We start from the raw sequence: 12,852 nt of genomic DNA, 5'->3' as shown, positions 1-12,852 counted from the left end.
AAACGAAACGAAAAACCCTAAACGTTACGTAAAATACGGTAACAAAATATAAATATATATTTTTCCACATACGATTCGATAAAAAACCCATACGAGCATTTTTCGACAGTAAAATATAAAGTAATTATATATTATTAAAAGTCGTAACGGAACGACGAATATTTTGGCGATAAAAAAAAACCATACCAATTGTAAACCGTGGAAAAAAAAACAATTTTATACGGGAACGGTATTATCGAAACAAAAATTGTATACCTTTAAATGGAAAATTATAAACGAAAGGAATAAATTATTTTGGATATTACGGAAATAAGGGATAAAAATATAATTTTAGAAATTCCTTGGTTTAAAAAAAACAACCCCAAAATAAATTGGATAACCGGCCAAATCTAATGGGAAAAATACCTAATTATTAAACGACCTTTAATTTGGAAAAATTTATACAGGAAGCGTAAGGCACGGAAAAACCAAATAAAACAAATGGCGTATTTACAGGGAGGACGACCAACCCCGGAGCTAATATCGGAAAAAAAACGATTATTTATAAACCAAAACCGATCCAATTATATAATACCAATTACGGATAAACCAGCCAAAAACGGCAAAATCCCAAAAAAATATTAGATGTATACCCGATTATTTAGCCCAAAATTTGAAATAAGATTATCCGAACACAGTCCATTCGACCACGAAATACCATTAAAAAAAAAACCCAGCCAAAATTCCATAAAATATACGGGTTAAACCCGACATAAATGGAAATATTAAACGAATATTTCGCAAAAAATTTTAAAAAAGGGTATATTAGACCATCGACGTTACCAGCAGGATACCCAATTCTTTTCGTACTAAAAAAAAACGGAAAATTACAATTATACGTGGATTATAAACAATTAAACGATATTACCATAAAAAATTACTATCCGTTTCCGCTAATAATAAAATTTCGAAATATATTTTACTAAACGAAATAATTTACGATATTAAATTTTAAAGGAATATATAACCTAATCCGTATAAAGAAAGGCGAAAAGTGGAAAACCGCGTTTCGTATTAGGCGAAAATATTACGAATACCTAATAATGCCTTTCGGCCTTATTAACGCCCCGGTAACCTTCCAAATTATAATTAACCACGTTTTCCGAAAATATTTAAACATTTTCGTCGTTATTTACCTGGATAATATCCTCGTTTTTTCCAAAACGTTGGAAAAATACAAGGAATATTTCCATATAATTTTACAAAAACTACAAAACGCCAAATTTTTAATTAAACCCGACAAATACATTTTTTACAGCAAGCAAATTAATTTTTTAGGATATATCATCGCTTTTGGAAAAATTAGGATGGAAGAATCGAAAATTCAAATAATAAAAAAATGGCTTTAACCGCAAAACGTAAAAAACGTTCGAACCTTTTTCGGATTCGTGAACTTTTACAGAAAATTTATTAAAAAATACGGCGCGATCGCCACCCCATTAACCAATATAATTAAAAAAGACTTAAAATTCCAATAAACGGAATAAATATAACGGGCTTTTAAATAGCTGCGGGACGTAATGGTACGAAAACCGATTTTTAAAATACCAGACCTAACGAAACTTTTCGAAATCGAAACCGACGTATCCGATTACGTAATCGGAGAACAATTTAACCAACGAGATAAAAAAGGAAAATTGCATTTTTACGCCTTTTTTTCCCAGAAATTACACGGGCCAGAATTTAATTATTAAATTTACGATAAAAAATTTATGGCTATTATTCGAATATTCGAAAAATAAAAACCACAATTATCCGAAATTAAATACGAAATATTAGTTTATACGGATTACAAAAACCTAACCCATTTTACCACCAATAAAATATTAAATAAACGACAAATCCAATAATTAAAATTCCTATTAAAATTCCATTTTAAAATCGTATACCGGAAAAAAATAAAAAACGGCAGGGCCAATGCCCTTAGCCGAAAACCAGATCACGAAAACATAATACCAAAGGAAATACGCGTTATCCTTACGATAGACGGAAACGGAAACCTTTTACCAATATACCGAAGTTTTATAACGACAAATATAACGATTACACCCGAAGAAATACGGAAGATTTACGAAAGCAAAATATACGGATATTAAGGAATTTCCAAAATATGGAAACGGTTAAAACAATATTACAATTTTAAAAAAATACGATAAAAAGTACGAAAAGCTATTAAGGATTGCGAATTTTATACCAAAAATAAATTCGCAAAATATAAATTTTACGGGTTTATATAACCTTTACCAACCCCCAATAAAATATGGCAAATTATTACAATGGATTTTATCGTTAAATTACCACTTTTAAAAGAACCATTTACCAAAATTAAATACGATAATATATTAATTATAGTGGATAAATTTATTAAATACGTTTATTTTTTACCATATAAAAAAAGCAGCAACGCTGAAGAAATCGCCTATATATTTTTACGAATAATTATTAGCAATTACGGATTACCAAAAAATATCGTTACCGATAAAAACAAATTTTTTACATTAAGATTTTGGAAATTATTAATGGAATAATTAGGAATTAATTACAAGTTATTAACAGTATTCCACCCCCAGATAAACGAATAAATAAAACGAGCTAATTAAACGTTCGAATAATATTTAAAATGCTACGTAAACCACAAATAAAATAATTGGGTACGGTTATTACCCATAATATAATTCGCCTATAATAGTTTAAAAAACGAAAATACCAAAATAACCCCGTTTTATGCCAATTATAAATTTAATCCTATTATATATGGAAAACCTAAAATAACCATTACGGCATTACGAGCCGATAAATAAATAAACGAATTACGATAATTATATAAGGAATTTTAGCAGAAATTAGGGTTCGTACGAGAAAAAATAATAAAATACGCCAATTAACATTGGATAAAGGGACCATTTTTTAAGGAGGAAAATAACGTTTACTTTATTCGACGCAATATTAAAATACAACGACCAAATAGCAAATTTAACTTTAAAAAACTTGGACTTTTTAAAATTAATAAAAAAATTAGCGATACCAATTATAAATTATTATTACCAAACACCATAAAAATTTACCCAATATTCCACATATTATTATTAAAACCAGCACCCTACGGTACCAACATACGAAAAACAATCGAGGTCGACGTATAAAAAACCTACGAAATAAAACGAATATTCGACCATAAACGCAATCACGGTAAAATAAAATACCTTATTAAATAAAAAAATTATGGACACGAAAAAAATATTTGGAAACTTTTTAGCCACCTCCAAAATTGCCAAAAACCGTTCCGCCAATATTACCAGGAGTTGGATTTGCGAACAAATTAACCAAAAAAAAAGGACGATTTAAAAAAACACCACCTACCATTTTCAGAAATTAAAAACCGATTAAAACTCGAAACCACATTATTAAACGAGCCTATAAAAAAACAATTAGCAAATACCACGAATCGAAATATATAAACAGGATAATTTACCAATTAAATATTACGCGAAAACATTCATTTCGTCCAATAAAAAAGGATTTAAAAGATTTATTAGGAAGATCGAATCTTAAACAAAATTGGAATCCGGGAAAAACGATTTCAAAAATATTTTAAAAAGAATTTCGGCTGGTCGCCGCCGTTTTTCCTGCTTTGCCTTTTTACGTTCCACCCGATCCAATTTTTCCAAATTATTAATATTACGACGAACCGCCCGCATTATTTTTTTAAACCATATTTTTTTTTAATTTTTAAAACGTAAAAATTTTTAACGTTTAGCCGCCAATTTTTGCTCCCGTTTTAACAAACGTAATTTTTAAACTTCGACGTCGGTATTTAGTTTGGAATATTGGATTACCAGATGGTAAAGTTATTCCCGCGAAATACCCATTATATTATATCGCGAACGACCGAGGCGGACGTATTTAATATAACGAAAAAAATCGCGAGGCGATATAACGTATTTCGTAATCCTTTGCGACTCGTAAATAGAATAAAAAGGCATTTCGACCGCTAAAAAAAAAAGTATAAAAAACAAATCGTTGCGACGAGCGGTGGAAGAACAACCGCGAAATTTGTTAATTCGATTAAATATGGCGCAAAAAAATTAATAAAAAAAAAATAAAAACCAGGAGCAAAGATTAAGGGAATATAGATTATTTAAGGCCAAAGGGATTTGGCCAAAAAAAAAAAACCTAATATTATAACCAAATAAATTAAACCAGCACCAAAAAAGCCAAATGGGGTTATATCCCTTTTAACGATAATTAACCAAAAATAATACCGACCGACAAAAAAAGGTTTATATAAAAAAAGGGTTACGTAACCATACGTAATTAAAAAAGGGCGTTATAATTAATAAATGCCAAAAATTATATAATATCCTTAATAAGTGATAGGAGTGATATGACCGTTCACCAATATATCCGATATAGCGAATATATTATTACCAGGAATATTAATTATATAAGGCACGTTTATTACCATGTAAATAGAATTTAGTTTAGGATTGTTTAGCAGCAATTAATTTATTACTTATTTAGGAATCGATTATAATTTCACCCCAATTATTGAAAATCCCAGTTACCCAGTTTAGACGCTTAGTTGCTTTAACCCACTGTACTTTACCCTAAGAACAGGTTACCCGATACCTTGATCGTAACAGCCGCCCCCCCCAAATAAATATTACAATATACCCACGGGCCCCCCGGCCCACCTACTTTGGCCGGCGTGGGCCCCTGTGGGCGGACTTTGGCAGGCTTTAATTCGCAGGCTGTCTTTGAAAATTTCGCCAGATATATTCAACACTTACAGTGATATAGGTATGTCAAGGCGTTCTGCCTGTGAAGTAATATAAGGAAGGGGTGCAGTTTTACAGACCAGAGAATGAGTCGATTCGATGGCCCGGTTCCGAAGAACTAGCCACCACGTTGTACTTTGCTTGCACTTGGAGTATATCATTTGTAACTTTGATACTTTCCTAAGCTTACTCTTCAATACCAGCCAACGGCTTCCGGTCTCGAAACCACATGGTACCACTCAAATACTGAGACCAAGCCAGTCAATAAATCACACATCATGCAAACTCCCTCATAACAACACACCCCAATCCTCCGGATAGTTGACACTCCCGCAGACCTTCCTTCACTGACCAATACCCTGAAGCGTATCGAGCTTCCACCACAAAGTCCTGGGCCTGACCCCGATGCAGGTCGCAGTGCTCCCGTACGAACGCACGCGCTCCACGCCGTTGAAAGTGCGCCTATAACGGTTGAGAGACTCCCTGGCCCAGTCGCGCACGTCGTCGGAGCCGATCTGCGTCAGCGCGCCGTCAGCCCGCACCGCAAAGTGGCACGCAGTTGTGCCGGCCCGGCCGCTCGAAATGAGCGGGTAGAAACGCGTCGGGGAACCGTCTTGCGGGAACACGGCCCAATTGCCAGGGTTGCTGGCGCACCAGTCCCGCACCGCGGCGCAGCGGCCTGTGGTCGGGGCGTTGGGACCCGTGTCGTCGTTTATGGACCCAAAGGGGCACGAGTCCCGGAACCGTGTGCCAGGTCGCCATCGGTTCTGCGGGTCGTCGCTCGACTGTTGGCGGCGTTGAAAGGCGGATCGCGTCGAGCGGGTCTCGAGGTCCGGGAGCTCGGAGAGATAGGTCTGTAGGCAGAGGTGGATTCGTCTTATTAGTTTGGTTTGCTGCGTTGGCTTGGTTTGAGATATAATACTAGATGCGGGTGTCTGGGAGCTTTGGGAAAGGGTGGCTTACAATCTCATAAGTCTCGCCGTCCGAGGCGGTAAAGTTCTCAGTAGTGTACATGGCAGGATTGAGAACCATCTCCCCCGCTGATTCAACAAACACCTCAAGCGAAGTTTCTGCGGGGGCGGCAGCTGCACTGCCCAGAGCGAGAGACGCAGCGAAAAGGGTGATGAAACGCATTTTGAGCGCCTGTAATGGGAGACTTTGCTGCGGAGCTGATCAACTTTTAGGCACGAGGTTGAGATCTAGTGAGAAAAGAAGGAGTCGATCTTGGAAAAGTAGTAGGACTTATATAGATTTTTGACATCTTGTGTTCGTACTAAGACTCAAACATGGACAAGAAACCTTGCCTCGGCTTATGAAGCACCAGAATCTCATTATTGGCTCGGCTGCATAGGCGATTAGGCCCAACAGTACCTTTTCTTGCATTTTTTACTCCAAATCGTATTGCTTCTCGCCAAGTCGGTCTCGGGCACATCATGACATTGGAAAATCAATGTGCTTACTGCTAAGCCCAGCAAGTCGCTATTGCCAAGTTCAGCACTAGAGCATGTCATGCTTATACACAGACCCTCGCCCCTTATATATTTCTACGCTAGCCAAAGATGTCATTTAAATTCTCTCTTTTGGCTCCTCTTACAGGTGTGGGGGCGGTCTTTTGTTACCATGCCCAGAAAGCTGAGCGTAAGCTCATTCTGAATTAAACAAGGAATGTTATCATAGACTAAGCCGTCTCTCACTGTGACCTTGCTACGGAATGACAGTTGCCCGGAGACTTCGATATGCTCACATATAACCTAAGTTTCTATATGAATTCCATAATCACGAGAACAACACTGTGCGGTTGATATATCCGCGGGTGGGATGTTAAGCTTTGTAAACCCAATTGCAGCAGCTTTTGGAATGCGTATCCTTAAAGTCGTGACCCTATGCCTCCATGTGGCTCTACGCCTGTGACTTTCAAAGAAGAAGGTGGTATATATCCAGTGTTACATTTTATCACTAGACTAGTGAGATGTGTGCAATCTAGCCCTGAGCCCTGGCCTGGAGGCTGGAAGCCTTTCATCCCATTGTTCCGATGGCAGCTCAAGTTTTCCATGGAATCGCGCGCCAAGCAAACCACAGTTGTCATCGCCTGACCAGAACTGATAGCAGAACGGGGAGGTTGTGCTTAACCATGGAATCGGCAGTTAAAGCATGGCCCTGATGCTGAAGTTTAGCAAAAAAGCTTGCCATTATTGTTGCCGATACATTTGTCTGTTCACCAGTGGGCGGATATCGTTAGAAGAAATTACAATTTTAGGTGATTTCGTTACTGGAAACTTACTCAAATCTATCTGTTGTTGCCCGGTTGATGTCCCTGAATCGGTGGGGCAAAGACAACTCATAACACCAACACCGTTAGGGTTATTTGCGCAAGTGCATACTGATAAACTAAATTAGAAAAGCAAAAGCTGTATGTTAGCAAGACATTTCTTGTTCACGCTATAAATGGTTTTGGTTTTTTTTTGTTGTTTCGCCGACTTACTCTCCTGCGCCGCATGAAATTTGGCCACTTTTTTGGACATTGTAACACTTAGTAACATCGAAAGTGGTCGATTTGTATTGGCCATCTGATCCTTTACATTGGGTTGAAATGGTAAACGCCACAAAACTGTAAATGCTAGAGTCCATGCGGCAGCTTGATGCAAAGCCACTAGCGGCGTGCACGCCGGCAGTGGCCAACGAAAAAGCGCTGAGGGTTGAAAACCGCATGACAATTTTTTTTTCTTTTTGAGTGCTAAAATATGGAAGGTTTGTGTACGTTGTTTTGAAGATATTTGGACCGGCCTAGGGATTTTGAGGGGTAAGACAGACGTTGGGGGATACGGACGAACAGCTATTTTATATGTAGGTCGTCACATAATAGCTGTCTTTTCATCTATATTATCCTGGTCATGTAGATCGCCTACATGAGTCGATTCGAAACGTTGCCCACCCCACTTCAAACAAAAAGGTTCTATTAAGGAGTTTAACTTTTTAAATATGCCTTGATGATTCGACATTGGACAATAAACAAATACCGTATTACGAAGCCTCATCAGAATTTCGTTTCATTCTATTTATAGAGAACTTTGTTGTGTGATTAGCCTACCATAGCAATTACCATGCTCATGGAGCTGGTAGGATTAGCTTTTCGCCATGGCCAATTCGCCAAGCTTTTGACTTTTACCAGGACCTGTCTTAAGAAAATTGTAGTGTTTCCAAGTGCTTAGCAAGCGAATCCCCCACATTCCTTTTGCTTGCTACAGTGAGTCCACAGCAGCGTCAAACCTTACCACGAATAGCTCTTATGAGCCAGGTGGTGGAGACAGACTCCGGTGCTAAGATCGCCGAGTCTAATCTTTGGCCTCTGGTAAGGTGAGCCCTGGTCAGCGATGCGATCTGTCATCACGGCTGCGATCTATCACTTTGGGGTACATATATCGCTGACCAGGGCTAACCTTACCAGAGGCCAAAGGTTAGACTCGGCGATTTTTGCCCTGGCGTTTATTAGAGTAATGGCTCAAAGAAAAGGCCGATTAATTATATCTGCGGCTCAATTACACCTTAGCATAGATGACTAGTTTCACTCATGATATTTTAAATTATGCACTTATTATGATTACGCCTCGCGACACCGTGCTCCCTTCAACGGGGCATTCCACCTCCTCCATTCTGTGTGACTATGACGAATTACGTCTTGACCTCTTTCAGATCCGCCCTTCCTGATAAGCTGTGCGCGTTTGCTGTCATTTTCAACCTTCCCCCTCGAAAGACTGCCCTCCTGCAGCATCTTGTCCCTTTTTTTTCCCTCGAGGAGTTGGCCGCTTTCACTTTACTTGTTACCTTCCCAGGATGGTTTGCAGCGGGTTGTCAGCTACAGCGCTTAGAGTCCTTTCACAGAACATTGTCATACGTATAAATTGCCCTTTTGAATTTCCATTCTTATTTATAATTCTGAACTGCTATTACCAAAATTGAGCGAAAGGTGAATTTTGTTTAAACCGATGGTACCAAAACTAAATTTTACCTAATTTGATATTACCAAAATTAAACGAAGGGTAAATATTGCCTAAACGTGTGGCGTAATCGCCAAGCCTATTTTTGGTCCCTCGGGTAAAATTACCCCAACTAAAAATCGGGAAAATTTGGCCCAATTTCGGCCATTTCGTCATCCAAATTTTATTTTTTAAAATTTTAATTTCGGACGCTTTAAAATTGGTTAACCAAAAATTTGGCCATTATATTAACGAAATTCCAAATTAATAATAAGTTTTTTTTTGTTTTTCTTTTTTAAATTTATAGGGTTTAATAATAGGTTTTCGTTTTAATGGTTTAATTATTTTTTCGGTTTAACCATTTTAAAATTTGTCAATTTTATTTAAAATAAACGTTATGTTACGACCAGACAGTTGGGCCGGTACCAGAAAAGGCCAGGTGGGGTCACACCCCTCCTAACAACACTCGGTTAGAGGAAACACCGACCGGCAGAAGACAGGATTACGTAAGGGACCAATCACGTAACACCACGTAATTGCCAAGGAAAGGTAATTATTTGGATCCTTAAATAATCAGGGGAAATTATAACAATAATAATTATTGGGATTACTGGATAATCACCATAATCACATTCGGAACATAATTTATATAAAACACGTTTATTACCATTTAAATAAATTCGATTTTAGGATTGTTTAGCAGCAATCAAACTTTAGTTAGCCTTAATATTTATTTGAAACCGATTATAATTTTACCCCAGTTATTGAGAATACCCAGTCACCCAGTTAAGACGCTCAGTTGTTTTAACCCACTGTATTTTACCATAAAAACAGGTTACCCCGATACCTTAATCGTAACAGGTTGCAAATTTTAAAAATATATTAAAAAAGGAAAAACGCACGTTAAACATATTATTAAACGTGCAATATTTCGGGCGGAAAAAAGTGTAAATTTTAACCAATTTCCAATTAATTAAAAAACAAATAAAATTTAACCGCGCGAGAATATTAATAAAATTAATAATAAAAGTAAAAATAAAAATAACCAGTATTAAATCGTATAATTTTCCCAAAACCAGGTATTTTTCCATCGCGCGATAAAAAAATATATTTTGTAAAGTTTATATAATAAATGGATTAACTTATATTTTACAATTAAAATATTTAATATATTATAAAGAATTGTGGAATATAAGGGCCACGCACGTGTTTATAAAAAAAAATACCAAATATTGGTATATTAAAAGGAAAGTCCGCGCGCGCGTATAAATTAAATACCAGAATTAACGGAAATATAATTCGCAAAGAAATAAAATAAAATAAATTATTAGTATTATAACCATAAAAAGCGTATTAAAAACCATTATTTATTATATTTTAAACGCGTAAATATTTTTCTTTTATTTGCACGATATAAATAAATTAAAAGCGTATTTTAATAATATTAATAATATTATTATACGTAAAAACGGTACCAAAATACCAATGGTAAAAAAAGAAATAATATTTATTTTTAATATTAATCACGCGAAAACGGTAATATTCTTTACCGAATAAATTTTTAAAATTTATATTAAGATTAAACACCCTCGTACGGAAAAATTATATAAATTTTTACAAAAAACAAACCACCGAAACGTGTGATAAAATATATTGGAAAAAATAACCAAAATTTACCCTTAATATTAAACATACGATTTAATTTCCCAAAAATTTAAATTTCCCATTAAAAATAAATGTTAATTTAATTATTAAATTATAATGAATACATTATAATTAAACGGTAAATTAATATCATATATTATTAATAATACGATTAAACTTTAAATTATAATATTTTTTAAATTTATATATATTTCGGACCACCAAATATTATTACTTATAATTAAAAAAAAGATTTTACATTAGAAAAATTTTATAATAACGTTAAATAATAAAGATTACGTGTGAAAAAGTATTTGTAAAAATATATAAAATATTAGGAAAAATAAAACGCGCGTACGCCCCATTACGGCGTATATTTAACATTTTATCCCAAAAATTAAAAGGTAATACGGATAAAAAAACCATTTTACAAATAATAATAAAAATTTTAAATAATATAACCGGATTAAACGGATTAACTCCAATTTTGCTAATATTTGGAACGTACCCCAAAATTAATGTTACGATCAAGGTATCGGGGTAACCTGTTCTTATGGTAAAATACAGTGGGTTGAAGCAATTGAACGTTTGGATGGGTAATTGGGTATTTTTAATAATTGGGGTGAAATTATAATCGGTCTTAAATAAATATTAAGGTTAATTAAAGTTTAATTGCTGCTAAGCAATCCTAAAATCGAATTTATTTACATGGTAATAAACGTGCCTTATATAAATTGTGTTCCAAATGTAATCCTCCTAATTTTATTAAATTAATAAGATCGTTTTTTTTAATTTATTATAATCTTAAAAAATCACTAAAATCACTTCTTTGGCAATTACGTGGCGTTACGTAATTCCCTTCCTTAGGTAATCCTTTTTTTGCCGGTCGGTGATTTCTTTTGGCGAATGTCGTTAGGAGGGGTATAACCTTACCTGGCCTTTTTAGTGCCGGCCCAATTATTTGGTCGTAATATCAAATCTCCTCTCCTTTGGCCAAATTTTTTTGGCCTTAAAATAATTTGTATTCCCCTAATCCTGGTTATTTATTTTCTGGTTTCTTCCTTATTAATTTTTCTGCGTCATATCCAATCGCATAACTAAATCGAAATTTAGTCGTTTATCGACGGAACGTCGTTCTGCCTTTTTTTTTTTTTTTTTTGGCGTTTGCGGTGGAAATGTTTTTTTGTTTTTCGTGTAAGTCTCGTAAGGTGGCCAAATGTTCGGTTTCGTTTTAGGATTTTTTTCGCTGCGTGGAGTATTTACGTTTTAATCGTCCGGATTGCGATATTTTGGGTTTTTTTTCCGCGAAAATTCGGAGCATTGGTTTCCAATATACCCGAATAAAATTTGAAATAGAAGTTACGGAAAAAACGCGTCGTCAAATTAATGCGAAAATTAAACGTTTCCGAAAATAAAAGCGAATATGGTTTAAAAAAATAATGCGAATTATATTTCGCGGAATTAATAATTTAAAGGAATTGGATCGCGTGGAACGCGAGGAGATAAAATAAAAAAAGCGGCGGCGATCGGCCGAAATCCTTCCTAAAATGTCCCTAAAATCGCTTTTTTCGGATTCCAATTTTATTTGGGATTCGACTTTCCCGATGGGTCCTTTAAATTTTTCGTTATTGGATAAAATAAATGTTTTTGCGCAATATTCCGTTAATAAATCGTTTTTTTGGTATTTTTTGCTTTATATTGTATATTAATAATTTTTTTATAAATTTATTTGGTGGTATGGTTTCGAATTCTGGTCGGTCTTTAACATTTGGAAATAATAAGTGGTGTTTTTTTAGGTTGTCCTTTTTTTTTGGCTAATTTATTTGCAAATCCAATTTTTAATAATATTGGCGGAGCGGTTTTTGGTAATTTTAAAGGTGGTTAAAAGGTGTCCAAATGTTTTTTTTATGCCCATAATTTTTCCATTTAATAAGGTATTTTGTTTTGCCGTGGTTTCGTTTGTGGTCGAATATTTGTTTTATTTCGTAGGTTTTTTGTACGTCGATTTCGATTGTTTTTTATATAATGGTGCCGTGTGGTGCTGGTTTTAATAATAATATATGGAATATTGGATAAATTTTTATAATGTTTGGTAACGATAATCGGTAATTGGTGTTGTTAATTTTTTTGTTAATTTTAAAAAGTTTAAATTTTTTAAAATTTAATTTGCTGTTTGGTCGCTGTATTTTAATATTGCGTCGAATAAGGTAAACGTTATTTTTTTTTTAAAGGATGGTCCCTTTATCCGATGTTAATTGGCGTATTTTATTATTTTTTCTCGTACGAATTTTAATTTTTGCTGGAGTTTTTCGTGTAATTATCGCAATTCGCTCGTTTATTTATCGGCTCGCGGTGCCGTAATCGTGGTTTTTGGTTTTTTATACGTTGTAGGGGTAAATTTATAATTGGCGTAAAAC

At 34.9% G+C, this 12,852-nt stretch overlaps 2 protein-coding genes across 2 annotated transcripts; both read right to left on the bottom strand.

Moving 5' to 3' along the window:
* Window positions 1-5,016: 5,016 nt before the first annotated feature.
* PgNI_11986 (uncharacterized protein) lies at window positions 5,017-5,989 on the bottom strand. The gene is made up of 2 exons (XM_031131944.1): window positions 5,781-5,989; window positions 5,017-5,671 (listed from the first exon to the last, which is right to left on the bottom strand). The coding sequence occupies exons 1-2, from the start codon at window positions 5,949-5,951 to the stop codon at window positions 5,162-5,164; spliced, it is 681 nt and encodes a 226-aa protein (XP_030977277.1). The 5' UTR covers window positions 5,952-5,989; the 3' UTR covers window positions 5,017-5,161.
* Window positions 5,990-6,856: 867 nt separating this feature from the next.
* On the bottom strand, window positions 6,857-7,526 carry PgNI_11985 (uncharacterized protein; the record flags this gene model as incomplete). Its single annotated transcript, XM_031131943.1, has 3 exons — window positions 6,857-7,028; window positions 7,099-7,205; window positions 7,300-7,526. 3 exons carry the CDS (start codon window positions 7,524-7,526, stop codon window positions 6,988-6,990), a joined length of 375 nt encoding a protein of 124 aa, XP_030977276.1. The 3' UTR covers window positions 6,857-6,987.
* Between the last annotated feature and the right edge of the window lie 5,326 nt (window positions 7,527-12,852).

Source organism: Pyricularia grisea (assembly GCF_004355905.1).
Source record: "Pyricularia grisea strain NI907 chromosome Unknown Pyricularia_grisea_NI907_Scaffold_8, whole genome shotgun sequence".
In the NCBI taxonomy this organism is placed as follows: domain Eukaryota; kingdom Fungi; phylum Ascomycota; class Sordariomycetes; order Magnaporthales; family Pyriculariaceae; genus Pyricularia; species Pyricularia grisea.
This window is presented reverse-complemented; position numbering and strand designations above follow the sequence as displayed.

What these genes read in the sequence shown, in the direction of transcription:
- PgNI_11986 (XM_031131944.1), bottom strand. Translation starts at nt 5,951, where the DNA reads ATGCGTTTCATCACCCTTTTCGCTGCGTCTCTCGCTCTGGGCAGTGCA. An exon ending in ACGGCGAGACTTATGAGATT is followed by an intron (nt 5,672 to 5,780) that starts GTAAGCCACCCT and finishes CTCTGCCTACAG; the next exon opens with ACCTATCTCTCCGAGCTCCC.